Raw genomic sequence first — 15,937 nt, 5'->3', positions numbered from 1 at the left:
CTTTTGGTAACAATAGTGTAGAGACTACTAGTTTGTTTACTACAGACAAGTGATGATTTGCTTCATTCCTAATTAAGATTTATTACAGACCTTTATAGCCTTACAAATATTTAACAGTTAGATTATATATAGAACCTCTATTGTATATTTGACCTTGACCTTAGGCCACACATTTCCGATTTTAGACATGGAAAAATTGATTGGTGAACTTATTACTTTTGATCACACATTTCCATCAAATATAAATTTGTAAAATGACATTAAATTTGACTTTGACCTAGAGTACTTGACCTTTTTTTGTCAGGTGATTTGATCCGTTTTGTGACAATTCATTTTACCAAATGACATTGAAATGAAAGTTGTAGTGACATACAAGTATACCACAATCTGTAGGCAATCTGTTTATCCTGCCATAAGACAATGCCTTATAAAATATTCAGCTCACTTTATATATCGCTGTTCTGAGTACCAAAACTGTTATTTAAGCTAATTACCAGTCTCCTGTCTCCCATCCCCCCGGTGAACCGGTAGGGGACTGATAATCAGACCCATCTTCAATTACAAACATGCATATCTGATTCCAGTCGCTTGTACTTGTATCTCATCTACCTGTAAATAGTATCCTCAGAAAAAAACAAAAACACAGAAATATCTCGCCTCATTTATTCATTTCCAGAATTTCAGAACCATACAATGTGTATAAACGTATATATTTGAATAGCTACATCGATCTACATTCCTCAAGTCAGTTACTTTTATGCATTACAAAGAACATAACAAAACTATTACAAACAAAAATGTTCAAACCCTTATTAAAAAAAAAACATGGAATGTATCGATAGGAATAATATATTTTATATATTTATCTTTGAAGGAAAAAAGCTTTAAAATATAATTTTTCTGAAAAATAATGTAAATCAAATAATTTTGTATGATATGGTATTTCTGAAAATATAAATTCCACAGTAAACTCAATATTGTTTCATAATTAAATTAACAGAATGTAATGTTTTTTTAATTAAATAACAAAATAAATAAAATCTTTTGCAACAGTATAAAATACAGATTAACATTTCTTCTGTCCTGGTTTGGTAGAAAGTGACTGAAAGCTTTTAAAATTTAAATAATGTTAAAAATTTACATATAAAAAACGTCTTAATTTACAAAACTTGTTGTCTAACCTAAACTATTACAATCTACTCAATGCTAAAAGTAGATGGACTAATGTGAGTAGATGTTCCACAAACCAGTTGTATATATAATCTTACATCTACTTTCATTTTAGCTTATACAGCATTAACACAGCATAGCCAATCTATCTGGATTTTTTTTTAAAGATAGTGTCCCTCCTACGTAAACGAAACTGACAAAATAAATTATCTTTTCAACAACATTTCACAAATTATTAGGTTGAATGTTGTCAACAGAAAAGCAGTTTTTTCAATATATAAATGAAAAGCTGTTAGAGGAATGTCACATATTGTAATGAAAGGGTTGTACAGTGTATCCTTGTCAAAAAATCCTTGTTCAAACTGGACGGAATCCAAGACAATATTCAAAATTGAAAATTCTATGTACAGTGATTGGAGTTATAGTGATGCTAAATAACATCACTGGGACTTGGTTTTATATTATAGAGAAATCCTTGATTGTCCAGTGGTCATTCAATAGCCAATCAAATGACAAGGTTTATCAACAACCAGCCAATCAAAACAAGCAAATATCAAAATGTCAGTACATGATTTTCATTTCTTTACATGATAATGTGACGTCGTTAAAACAACTTGTATGCATGTCACGCATGGAGACAGACAATTACATTAAGACACTCCGGGTTATAAATATCAATTCTACAGTTTCTACAAATCTATATACATATCACAAGGCCTGATGGCTGGAGCAACCTATACCACAAAAACAGGGCAATACCCTTTTGAGAGCCTGTAACTACAGCTGCAGAGTTCTTAAAATGGGACGAGAGAACTTCCGATTGGAGCTTGTGAAGTACCATTCAATGTCTTTGATGGTTAGACACTAAACACCCGCTTAGGCAGCATGTTTCATGCCGTGCGTTCCGTTATCGGGTTCGTACCAGTTGTAAATGTACAAATCTCCTGTACTGATAAAAAATGAGATGGAGACACTATTTGCGAAGAAATTTTATAAATCATATATGTCAATGTCGGACGAAACTATTCAGGTTTTGATTTAGCATCCATCATGTTAGAAAAGGAAAATAATAATTTTTTTATGTTTGAAGCGAATGATGCCTGCCGTCTCTGGAACTCACTACATATTTAATCGAGTTCCATTGTATGATACTCTACCTATTTGGTACAACTAGTTCGACCCTGATAAAGGAACACACAGTAGAGCTTTATATTATGAAGGTTTATCAATGGAAGTAATGGAATAAATACATTTTTTGGCAGCCTCTCGTTAAAGTTTGAGGTAGGGGAGGCCATATTTGTGAATCAATGTCTATTTGGGCCGAAAATATTGTAAGTTGCTTAAATAGAGAACATGTTCACAAAAATATAGCTGAAACATTAAATGTACTGATCGAGATCTAAACCATTTTAAGATCTGCAGCTCCGAAAGAAATGCATGACCCCAATGACCTGACGGCAGCCTCTTTGTGGTCCTACCACGGGGATACAACATAGAGGCATACCTAAGGAATGTAGAGGTTGTCTACGCTTTATCAGGCAAAACTACACTAGTCACCTCAAGATTGGATAATATGTCTTCTGGTGTAACTAGAAAGAGGAGTTTATCAATCCCCAGACAGCCAGTGTTTCTAAACTCTCTAACATGGCTGAAGTTATCAGAATTAGTTACCATGGTAAATTTTGTGATGGGAAGACTTGTCAATTTAACACTACTACGGACATTTCTCTGTCCCACCAGAAACACCCATAATATTTTAACAGTATTTTTAAACGAAATTTATTTAGATATTTTTCTGATAGCTCCAGAATCTATTATCATAACATTAAACAATTCCAAAAATGACACAAGCTGTTTCAGTATTATCAATGATTATATGGAATGATGGATACTTTTGGAACAAACATATGTAAGACCAAGATGACTGACTAATTAGTCGGACGTTTCCACTTCCGTGGCAGAGTTTTAACGGATGGTAAGGCAGATGACTAACGCTATGAAAGTAATCAATGCAGTCTTTTTTTTTTCTTTCTTTTTTTTTTTATCAAAGAAATACATGTACATGGGAAATAATTTATGACAATATCACATCATATACATAATCTATATATATTGAATAAACAATTATGAAAGTAACATATATTGCAAAAAGTCAAGATACACCATGAGTTCCATTCAAAGTGTTGTGTAAAGCAATTGGATTCAGACATCTACCAGCCAGATAAACATGTCCAATTGGATTCAGACATCTACCAGCCAGATAAACATGTCCAATTGAATGTTTACACTTCTGTCACATCGATGAAACACTGCCCTTTAAAAAAATCATTATACTGTTTATCTAATCAAATTGCTTTTCACAATTTCAAAAGACATGATATCAAGCAAATTAAATTACAATGTCTATATATACATGATTAAAATAGGTCATCACAGTTTTACAGTATAAATCATAATAAAAAAATAAACACACGACGAGATAAAGCTCTATGGATCGTGGATCCAAATGGACGGACTATCAAGGAATGTACACAGGGTTATGGTGTAGAGAAAAACACAATGTTAGTCAGCTAGGGTTAGCAGTCCGGAACATTCTCTACTTCAGGAAACCTAAACCTGTCCAACACAGTTGTTGCTATGGTTACTTTCTGATCCTCACAAAAATTTCTCGAAAAAGGTGGGCCATCAAAAAGTTCTCTTTAGAGGACTGTTGTTAAACTGGTATCGTCCACACTTCTTTGATTATCACTCTATAATTTATCAAAGATTCTCTACTTTGTTGACCTTTGACCCCAATTGCTCAAGTGATCTGAATTCAAGAAGCATCTCTAAGCAAATGTCACATTTAAATCCTTGAAGCTGAGAATGTATTTCCTGAACTAGAGAATTAACACAGTATTAAAGGCGCAGAAGAAATACACTGGAATATTGTCGTGTTGTAGCAGCTGGAGTTGTCCCCCTTTGTAAGTTGCCATGGTTATGATGACTTCACAGCATGAAGACAATCAAGTGATCACAACATCATCCGGTCACTATGGAAACAAAAAAATTATCTCTAATCACACACAATGATCACAGCAAATCAAACAGACAGGCTAGCGGCCATGGAAGGGACTCAAGGGTGGCTTGATTTTAATTTTTCAAATAATCTTTAATTCAATAGTATGGCCATTAACCTGGTATGAACTATAGTTAATCGTAGGTTATGTGTCGGGGTGCCACACATGTTCACGGTTCAGGAATTAAACCAGGGTAATAGGTCAATGAAAAAAAAAGGTTTGGTTTCCACAGCAACTCACACAGTTATTAAAGTGGAATGGGATGTTGGGTAACCAAGGAAACGGTTGTTAGAATGGATAGGACTTGGTTAAATGTCAACGTAAACATGGTTACAGCGTAATGAATTCTGTTATTGAGGTCAGTCAAACATTAACTCGATGAGAGGAATTTGTGGTCAGTCGTGGAACAACTGGCCAAAAGTGAGAACTGGTCAGTCGGTCAGTCTGTACTACGCGAGCCTTTTAGTCCCTGGGGCCTCTGAGGAGTGGGGCGGGGTGGAGATGACAGTCTTGCTATCTCCATTACCCTGGCCTATTCCTTTTCCCTGAAACAGGTAACGGAACATTTTACTGGTGTTTTAAAATGCTCTCCAAATTAATATAAGAGGAACATATTTTACTCAATATATCATAACAATATGTTACATGTGTTTTTACAGTAGAATCAAATTCAAGAATATGACATTGGTATGTCTGCTCTAGGCTTATCATACTGGTTAAAGACCAAATTGATCAATAAAAAAAGTTATTTTCAGCAATAGAAAGATGATATAAAATAAAGAATAAAATCATATTCATTTACTATTAAATCAATAAAACAAACTGGTTTATTATGTAATGGTATGAATTTTTAACTGACAATGGAGAACAAGTTTATCAATCTTTATAAAGACTTCCTGTAAAGAAATGTTAATAAATGAAATAAAGCATTAGCCAACACACTGTAAATTAGAGACCTGCAATAAAAACACTTTCCATTTACCATGAAATCACCTTATATATATATATATATAGGCTAAAATCACTCATGTTTAATTTTATTGAGAAATACTGTTGTAGCAGGAAGTATCATAAATATTCAATGAAACTTTATTAGTCCTGTCACTTTAATTTCCAAAAGTTGTATTTCATAATAAAAACAATATTTTGAATACCACAATTTATGACATGAAAGTACACACGCATCTGTTAATTCCTCAAAATAAAAATTAAGAACATCATATTACCAAATAACCGCCCAGTAAAACAGCATTTTGCTTATTTAAAAACTACATTCACTAACATGCTAGTTATTGACATGATATCGATGTTGATTATACCAATCATATTTGATTACCAATCACATGTAATCAATTACCAATCAAATGATATTGATTACCAATCAAATTATATTGATTATCAATCAAATGATATTGATTACCAATCATACGATATTGATTACCACTCATATTAGATTACCAGTCATAAGATATTGATTATCAATCAAATGATATTGATTACCAATCAAATTATATTGATTACCAATCATCAAGGATAACAAATGGGTTTTAATTCATATGTCTTGGCAACTCTGAAGTATGTATATTTTTTAAACTAAAGGGAGATAACTCTACTATTAATCCAGCAATTCCAGAAAATAGAAATATTGTCTGTAAAAAATTGATTGATGATAAACGCTTGACCAATTTATACTGCCAGAAACTTCCTTTTGTTTTCGTTTTTTTGAAAAACAAGAGCATCAGGACTAATAAAATGCCATGAACGATAAATTTACAGCAATACTTCTATTGCATCTCGGAAAACAATGTTAACACACAGTTATATACATGTACAAACAAACTAATAATTCTACCAATGTTTAACCAGCTAGTGTAGCCCATATTAACAATACATGCAATCCGTATCCCCTATGGATGAGTATGGTGACCCTCTCCCCATACAGAGGAGCATTATTTATTCCCATAGCTTGTTTCGAGCTGTTAATGAATATATATATATGTCATATTACTGATATCAAATAAAATGTTAGTTTTTCTAGCCACAACTTCGCTCTACATTATTACAATATTTTCGTGAGACCCATGCATGTACAAAGTAAAACATATATAAGACATATACTAGTAAGTCCAAGATCTGCATTTGCAAGGAAAACAAATCACTAAAGTAGATCAGTTTAAAACTTGTATGCTATATTCCAGGAAAAAGCTGAGAAAGTTGATAAAGGGAGATAACTAACAGTTCTAATGAAGGTTTTCTGATTTTGTGGGAGGAAATGGGGAGAAATCTACAGATGTAGGTATACCTGGAACATCCTACTCATCATCCTTAAATACAATACCTCACACCTTATTATGATAATCAACATTTTTCTGTGTTTTGTGACTGACTAATTGTGCTTTTCCCACAAAATAAAACAATACAATTTGATTTGATTATTATTCAAGACAAAAAATGAAATAAATACAATAAAAGCGATTTAAAAAAAAAAATGGTAAATGAAAGTATTTTGAAGTACTGTATACACTTTGTGAAAATCTGATAGCAGAACAATCTTGTTTTCCTTAAACTGTGTACATGTAAATAAATAGAGTACAGCAATGTGACTGGATGATCATGATTGACATGACCTGTAAGTATAGCATTCTACAAGCCGCAGGGTATGTGGTGCTCTCACTCGGTATCATAGCCAGCCAGCGGATTACCATCGTTTCTGTATCAGCGTTTGCTTAAAGAACATACTAGGATTAATTTAATCCAATATATATTTTCCTAACGTTGAAGCATTTGTCTTTTTTCCTAGTAATTATGATATTGATTCTTTTTAATAAAGTAATTGTTAAACTTTTTCTCTATTGATATCAGTGAAGTGTAAATTGTTTTGTCGATTTTAATCCTATAACACTCCCAATGAATCTGTGTACACATTATATCCTTATATAGTGAACATCTTTTGATGTGTTTATTCTCTGTCAGCGCGGCATTATCTGGTTGTATTTATCCAATATTAGATACCTAGTTGTTATATTTTAACTCCGACAATGTTTTTCTCTAAGATGTTTAGTATTATATAACATCTCGCTGACACCTCCGTCCCAGATATAACATTACTGGGCAGGTTTTTCACTATATTGTTACATGTCCTAACAATATTTTCTCTGATGATTCTGACCACAGTAATTTCACATGTAAAACATTAAACAAATTATTGAAAATTTATGACTTTAAAATACATGCATCTTAAAATTTGGAGCCATTTACCTGAATGTATATTTCCCGTCTATGAGTCATCTAGATTTACATATGTATGATTTAAAATTATTCAATTTAATTCTATTGAATTAAAACAAAATTTCCGTTTATGTTTTGATTTACACTGGATGGCCATGACACAACAGAGAGGATGAAGGGTCTATAGTGACGAGAGAGTTACCTGTACTGCGTTTATTATCTCATGACCTCTGAAATATATTCCAGGTAGACACGATTTAATCAACATTTTATACAAACAAACATGCAGCATCATGATAACAACGATTTAAGGTAAACAAACATATACCAGATACATACAGACATACATACATGTACCCACATACATACAGACATACATACATGTACCCACATACATACAGACATACATACATGTACCCACATTCTAGGGGGGAAACAACATTCTTGAATTTTATTCTTTTTTTCTTGGACTTATCACCATAAAAAGATCCTGATTTTCTGACGATATAGATCCTCTGTGGTATATACCGTATAATACGTCGTATATACGTATACTACGTTGTATATTCGTATACTACATATAGTGTCAACAGACAAGACAATTAAATGATCGTAACACTGTCAGGGAGGTGATATGGTTTAGAATTATGTTCACATCACATGTCCTTAAAACACGAAGAGATTTCTCTAAGTTTTAACCATTTATAATGAAAAATCAAATAGGGTCAGGCATTAGGTCAATTTTGCCATTTTATCAAACATGTATATGCATTAATTGAATATTTATTTTCCTAAATCGTGATCAAGAGTTTCATTAATCATATTCTTCAACTTCTGGAAATTCCTTTCATTATAATTTTCCACAGGAAAGTATTACAGAATTTAAGGAGAGTTCCTCAACTGATTTTTATTCCCTCAAATCTAATCAACTTTCCTACGTAAAATTGAAAGTTAAGGTGACTCCGAGTCTAGATTAATCATGAGGATTCATGGTAACGTAGATAATGTCTGTTTACAGGAAACCACAGAATGCATCACACATCGCACCATTCATCGCACCAAACATCAAATCAAACATCAAACCACACATCAAACCACACACAGCCCTAGCTTGTTACATCAGTTAATCAACCATATCAAACACAACTAGTCTGTAACAGCACACACGTCAATAGAAGCCTAGGAACCAGCACTCGCCACACAACAGTTACACTTCTACACAGCATATTAATATCTCATTAGTTATAATTAACAACAATGTAATTAATCACACTTCCTTATCATGAACACTTCCAGCACGATTCTATAGCATAACATAAGTCAAGGCCACATCCTAAATTATAGTTAACGTGAGGATCATTTATAGTTATATACATGACATAAGTCAAGGCCACATCCTAAATTATAGTTAACGTGAGGATCATTTATAGCTTTCAAATGACAATGTCATGTATAACTGGAGTGTATATATTAGTATTACCTTAAACACAGGTGTCAAACAAGCATACTTGGTATTGCTAAAGCAATATATGTCCCCTACCGCCCCCGCTTGAAAAATTAACAGTGACCTTAACCCAAAACCCCTGAAACTCTAACTTGTCTGAGATATTATGGTCCTTTATCATTGTGTGAAGTTTGATCAAAATTCTTCAAGGAATGAAGCCGCTACAGCGCTGACAATCTTTGGCATTATGTACTGTGAGTACAAGACACACAACTTTGTGTTGTATATCTCTTTTTATTACGGTACTTTAGGACCCAAATGTGAATTTTTTTGTCATAGCTTAGTACATCTATCACCATGCAGCTTCCCCAAAGGACAGACCACAGTGGACACCCCCTTCCGATTATCAACATTATTTATATGGTCTTTCTGACAGGTGTATTTTTTGGTATATTTTTACGATGAACTCTGATCTGTGACCTCTTATGAACTCTGACCCCCGATTACTACTCAAGGCATGACCTCTGATCCTTTATTTACTTGCCATATCTGACCCCTGACATTTATTTGTGAACTCTGACCTTTGACATTTATTTGTGAACTCTAACCTTTGATATTTATTTGTGAACTCTGACCTTTGATATTTATTTGTGAACTCTGACCTTTGACTGTTATTAACTCTTTATACTCTAACCCCTGGCCTTTCTTTACAAGATGATAGAAGCAAAAACTGATCAGTTAAAATTACTTCATTAAACTTCAATAAAAACTACATGATTTGTTTGTTTAAAATGCAATGCCCATTTCAGTGTAGCTGGTTTGAAATGTGGCCTCGACTCATGACACGTTTTAAGTAACCTATCACCACAGTTAACTCATGTACATGTATTCACACATCAACCAATCATGCTAGGGTTAACAATTTTACAGCTAAATCTAAATGAAAAAAGCAAGATTATCAGACAAGACGATTTAGGATCACTATGATTTATCAATATCTGAACCAGTTCACTTACCGTTTAATCTTTGTACATGTATATTTGACAGACGATTCAGGATCACTATAATTTATCAATGTCTCAACAAGTTCACTTACCGGTTAATCTTCGTTTTTTTTTAAAGAGTAACCCATTTGTAATATAGGCCTAGTTTATTTCTCAAAGCCACAATCTACATTGTATCAACTTTTTTTCATTTCCTCATTAACTTCAAATATTGTCATTAATGTAAGTTTTTGTATACAGTATTATGTATATATGTTGCATTGATGGAGTTTAAGTTTACGTTTTACAGAACTTGAGTCAAAAATTTCAATAAACAGCATCTGTAACAACTGTGTGATCCTGGTCAGGTTACCAATGTATTGTTAACTTTTTACATCGTCAATCTGATTACCTCTTTGCTTTTTTCATTTTTACAATCCTACAGCTTGCTGGTCTCAAATGGACATCTCTTAAACAAACCATCAATTTCCCAAACATTTATATTCCATTAATTACAGATTTTTAATACCATTCCCTATCAAATGTCCAACAAAAACCTGTTAAATGATGACCAGGATAAGAGATGTCCATGGAGACAAGGCGTTACATCCGTCCATTATCTCCTAACCTACCTGCTCCTTGAGTTTTTGACGTGATTGGTAGCCCCTGAAGCTTGCCTGAATCTTGGTCGCAGCCTCATCCTCACTCATCGTCTCTTTTTCCTGTTTTTGGTTGCTGCTTGTTTTAGGTTTTGGCTCATCCTCTCCACCTTTTTTCTCTTTCATCTCCTTTCTGACCTTGTAACCTTTGAAGTTTGCCTGGATCAAGGTTGCAGCTTCATTTTTCTTTTTCTCGTCCTGTAGCTTTTTGATGTCCTTGCGAGCCTGGTATCCACGGAAACTCGCCTGGATTTTGGTTGCAGCCTCGTCCTCCTGCTCCTTCGTAACCTTTGAAGTATCACCTGTGTCACCTTGGGATGCAAGTGCAGGACGTACCTTATGACCTTTGGCTTTTAATTCCTGACGAGTCTGGTAACCACGGAAACCAGCCTGGATTTTTGCTGCAGCTTCATTTTCCTCTTTCGAGGTGAATGAGTCGTGGGTGTCTTCTCTCTGGTTGGTGTCCCGTTTGTTCTGGTTGGTGTCCTGTTTGTTCTGGTTGGTGTCCTGTTTGGTCTGGTTGGTATCCTCCTTTTTCTTCTGAGATAGTTCCTGTCGAGTCTGGTGACCTCGGAAGCTTGCCTGGATCTTAGTGGCAGCCTGTGAAAATCCGCATGCATAGGTAACAGAGGTTTCAGTGTATAACTTCATAAGGATGAATCGGGTAGCATATTACATGGCAGGGTCAGAGAGGTAGAAGGGGCTTAGTGAGGACTGGTGAGGACAAGTGGTGGGGTGGGGGAGTGGGGGTGGGGGAGTGGGGATGGGGTCCTGAAGGGATTATTGAGGATGTACAGGGGAAAGGAGAGGAAGGATGGAACATATTAATGGGGAAGGAGATTAGTGAGGACAAGAAGAGAGGAGGACTGATGAGGAGGAGAAAGAGGATTGGTGGAGAGGGGAGGGGAAAGAGATAATTGGGAAGGAAAAGGATCTAGGAGAATGGGTAATGATGAGGAGGGAAGGGTTGATGAGGAGGGGATTGAGAACAGGAATATAATAATTGGGAAGAGGATTGAGAAGGGAATAATGAGGAGGGAAGCAAGGGGATTAGGGAGAGAGGAATGAATCTGGGAGGAAATGAGTGAGGGAAATAATGGGGAGAGGGAATTGATGGGAAGAGAAGGAAGGGGATTGATCTGGAGGGGAGGGGATTTATAGAGTAAGGGGATTGATCGGGAGGGGAGGGTATTTACAGAGTAAGGGGATTGAAGGGGAGGGGAGGGGATTTATAGAGTAAGGGGATTGATCGGGAGGGGAGGGGATTTACACAGTAAGGGGATTGATCGGGAGGGGAGGGGATTTACAGAGTAAGGGGATCGATGGGGAGGGGAGGGGATTTACAGAGTAAGGGGATTGATGGGAGGGGAGGGGATTTACAGAGTAAGGGGATTGATGGGGAGGGGAGGGGATTTACAGAGTAAGGGGATTGATGGGGAGGGGAGGGGATTTACACAGTAAGGGGATTGATCGGGAGGGGAGGGGATTTACAGAGTAAGGGGATTGATGGGGAGGGAATTTACAGAGTAAGGGTATTGATGGGGAGGGGAGGGGATTTACACAGTAAGGGGATTGATCGGGAGGGGAGGGGATTTACACAGTAAGGGGATTGAATGGGAGGGGAGGGGATTTACAGAGTAAGGGGATTGATCGGGAGGGGAGAGGATTTACAGAGTAAGAGGATTGATGGGGAGGGAATTTACAGAGTAAGGGGATTGATGGGGAGGGGAGGGGATTTACAGAGTAAGGGGATTGATGGGGAGGGGAGGGGATTTACAGAGTAAGGGGATTGATGGGGAGGGGAGGGGAGGGGATTTACACAGTAAGGGGATTGATGGGGAGGGGAGGGGATTTACACAGTAAGGGGATTGATGGGGAGGGGAGGGGATTTACAGAGTAAGGGGATTGATGGGGAGGGGATTTACAGAGTAAGAGGATTGATCGGGAGGGGAGAGGATTTACAGAGTAAGGGGATTGATCGGGAGGGGAGAGGATTTACAGAGTAAGAGGATTGATGGGGAGGGAATTTACAGAGTAAGGGGATTGATGGGGAGGGGAGGGGATTTACAGAGTAAGGGGATTGATGGGGAGGGGAGGGGATTTACTGAGTAAGGGGATTGATGGGGAGGGGAGGGGATTTACAGAGTAAGGGGATCGATGGGGAGGGGATTTACAGAGTAAGAGGATTGATCGGGAGGGGAGAGGATTTACAGAGTAAGGGGATTGATCGGGAGGGGAGGGGATTTATAGAGTAAGGGGATTGATCGGGAGGGGAGAGGATTTACAGAGTAAGGGGATTGATCGGGAGGGGAGGGGATTTACATAGTAAGGGGATTGATCGGGAGGGGAGGGGATTTACAGAGTAAGAGGATTGATCTGGAGGGGAGGGGATTTACAGAGTAAGGGGATTGATTGGGAGGGGAGGAGATTTACAGAGTAAGGGGATTTATTGGGAGGGGAGGAGATTTACAGAGTAAGGGGATTGATGGGGAGGGGAGGGGAGGGGATTTACACAGTAAGGGGATGATGGGGAGGGGAGGGGATTTACACAGTAAGGGGATTGATGGGGAGGGGAGGGGATTTACACAGTAAGGGGATTGATGGGGAGGGGATTTACAGAGTAAGAGGATTGATCGGGAGGGGAGAGGATTTACAGAGTAAGGGGATTGATCGGGAGGGGAGGGGATTTATAGAGTAAGGGGATTGATCGGGAGGGGAGAGGATTTACAGAGTAAGGGGATTGATCGGGAGGGGAGGGGATTTACAGAGTAAGAGGATTGATCTGGAGGGGAGGGGATTTACAGAGTAAGGGGATTGATTGGGAGGGGAGGAGATTTACAGAGTAAGGGGATCGATCGGGAGGGGAGGGGATTTACAGAGTAAGGGGATTGATCGGGAGGGGAGGGGATTTACAGAGTAAGGGGATTGATGGGGAGGGGATTTACAGAGTAAGGACATTGATCGGGAGGGGATTTACAGAGTAAGGGGATTGATCGGGAGGGGAGGGGATTTACATAGTAAGGGGATTGATCGGGAGGGGAGGGGATTTACAGAGTAAGGGGACTGATCGGGAGGGGATGGGATTTATAGAGTAAGGGGATTGATCGGGAGGGGAGGGGATTTACAGAGTAAGGGGATTGATGGGGAGGGGATTTACAGAGTAAGGGGATTGATGGGGAGGGGACTTACAGAGTAAGGGGACCAGGAGAGGGGAATGATGTGGAGGGAAGAAATCTGTGAGGGAGGGAGAGGAGATATATGTGGAGGGAAATACTGGATTTGTGAATAAGAAGGGATGATGGGAGGTAAATGATATTAGCAAAGGGAAAATGTGTTCATGTTGACATGAAAATTCTTAAAAAGTTCTCTGAATTATTATCTTTATCATGTTTACATAATATTTCTGAGGTAAATATATACATTAAATTACTGTTAAACATTTCTTTACAAAAATACAAATTTATTGTGAAGGGAAATATACAGTGTGTAAAACAAATAGAATTACTAAAATTAAGATGGCTAATACATATAAAACAGACAAAACACATGCAATTACATTCAGTAAATGTTAGTCAATATTGTGCTGATACTAACAGTGTTAACAGATCTAGTTAGGGAGATTGGACATAGTGTAAAAAAACAAGTATACAGTGTTAGTAAATGTAATCACAATACTACTTCATTGTGATGTTGTGTAATATGTTAATGAGTTAATTCTTGAATCATTTAAACATGTACAAATATCTTAAAGTATTTCCCTTTTTAATAATCCTTTGCAATTCCAGTAAATCTTATTCTGGAATTAATATTTCCTGTGATAACTGGATTCAGTCGCAACTCATAAAAAACACATTAAGTATTAAATATTAAGTAACAGGGAGGTAATTTGTCAATGGGTGCTCAAGTACACAGGGAGAGAGAAGGTGATTGGTCAATGGGTGCTCCAAGTACACAGAGAGAGAGAGAAGATGATTGGTCAATGGGTGCTCCAAGTACACAGGGAGAGAGAAGGTGATTGGTCAATTGGTGCTCCAAGTACACAGGGAGAGAGAAGCTGATTGGTCAATGGGTGCTCCAAGCACATAGAGAGAGAGAAGATGATTGTTCAATTGGTGCTCCAAGTACAGAGAGAGAGAGAGAGAAGCTGATTGGTCAATGGGTGCTCTAAGTACACAGGGAGAGAGAAGCTGATTGGTCAATTGGTGCTCCAAGTACACAGGGAGAGAGAAGCTGATTGGTCAATGGGTGCTTCAAGAAAACAAAGGAGGGTGCTGATTGGTCATTTCATGCTCCAGGAAGAGAAATAAGATTTTTGCTGCACTTTTAATTCAATACATAATGATGGATGAGTTCTGATCTGCTAAGAAAAAGAAGAAGAATTATTGACAATTTGTGTAAGATCAGGATGACTGTAAAGGTTTGAATGAGGGACACATGCAGAGATTTGGTTTGCTGAAGGTTTTCAAAGTTGAAGTTTTTATACAAAGAAGCAAACTTTTTTTTAAGTACAAAAACAATGTATGTAAAAATTGGGATCTTGTGAAAATTACATTAATTTTTTTACCAAATATAGAAAAAAAAAGATAGATAGGATTTTGATATGAGATCCTAAAACTTATTTGTTGCAACTAAAATAAATCTTTCATTTAATGAAAAATCCCATTTTAGCACATAAAAAATGATGCTGAATTCAACTAAAAAAAACAGGAATAGTAGGTGCACTAATAGTTAGTAACAATAGCACACAATGTTAATACATGTATTGCTACATTTAGAATATTTTTTCTAACAATATTTGTAAAAAATCAAGATCCCATCCTTATCCATTGTCTAAGAGTGACCTACATTTGGAGGCAATTTTAATCAAAAATGATATAAATGTATGTATCATTGTAACAATCAATACATTGAACAGAGAGTTGCTGACAACAGGAACCAGGAAACATTTCCCAAATAGCTGGTAAATCACAAACAAAAACAAAAGTTGTTTTAAAAAAGAAAACAAAAACAAAAATAAACAATATTGTAAACAAGTCCCCTTTTTGAATATTGCTTAAAATGAATACAATTAGCAGTTAAACTGTTGTAGTGACATTTAGAGTTAGAATTCGGTACATGCCTATTTTATTTATTTTTTAGTTCAGTTATCTCCCTTTATCTGTCCACACAGACTTGAGTGATCTATACATTTCTGTATACAGTCCGAAGAAAACATGGAAGGCAACTGGATTACATAACTTCATCATGTTTGTAAATTTCCATCCCATAATATTAAGATTTATGTTGTGAAACTATCTATAATGACGGAAGTTTACAAGATGTTGTCAAGTTCACAGTGAATGAAGTTTACAAAAATTGTTGTCAAGTCCACAGTGAATGATGTTTACAAGATGT

The 15,937-nt window shown here is 36.5% G+C and overlaps 1 protein-coding gene across 5 annotated transcripts in view; it reads right to left on the bottom strand.

The window, feature by feature from the left end:
* Window positions 1–647: 647 nt before the first annotated feature.
* The window catches only part of LOC117316068 (doublecortin domain-containing protein 2-like), a 107,340-nt gene continuing 92,050 nt past the window's right edge, over window positions 648–15,937 (bottom strand). For 3 of the 5 annotated variants that reach the window (XM_033870545.1, XM_033870546.1, XM_033870548.1), the window contains 2 exons: window positions 10,517–11,143; window positions 648–4,774 (listed from right to left, as the gene is read on the bottom strand). In XM_033870545.1, the coding sequence (XP_033726436.1) occupies window positions 4,679–4,774; window positions 10,517–11,143 (723 nt within the window). In that variant the 3' untranslated portion in view covers window positions 648–4,678. The remainder of the gene's footprint in view (window positions 4,775–10,516; window positions 11,144–15,937) is intronic. The other 2 variants (XM_033870547.1, XM_033870549.1) reach the window with 2 other exon arrangements.

This window comes from Pecten maximus, chromosome 18 (genome assembly GCF_902652985.1).
Source record: "Pecten maximus chromosome 18, xPecMax1.1, whole genome shotgun sequence".
NCBI lineage: Eukaryota > Metazoa > Mollusca > Bivalvia > Pectinida > Pectinidae > Pecten > Pecten maximus.
The sequence above is the reverse complement of the archived record's forward strand: the minus strand, read 5'-3'. Positions and strand labels throughout refer to the sequence as shown.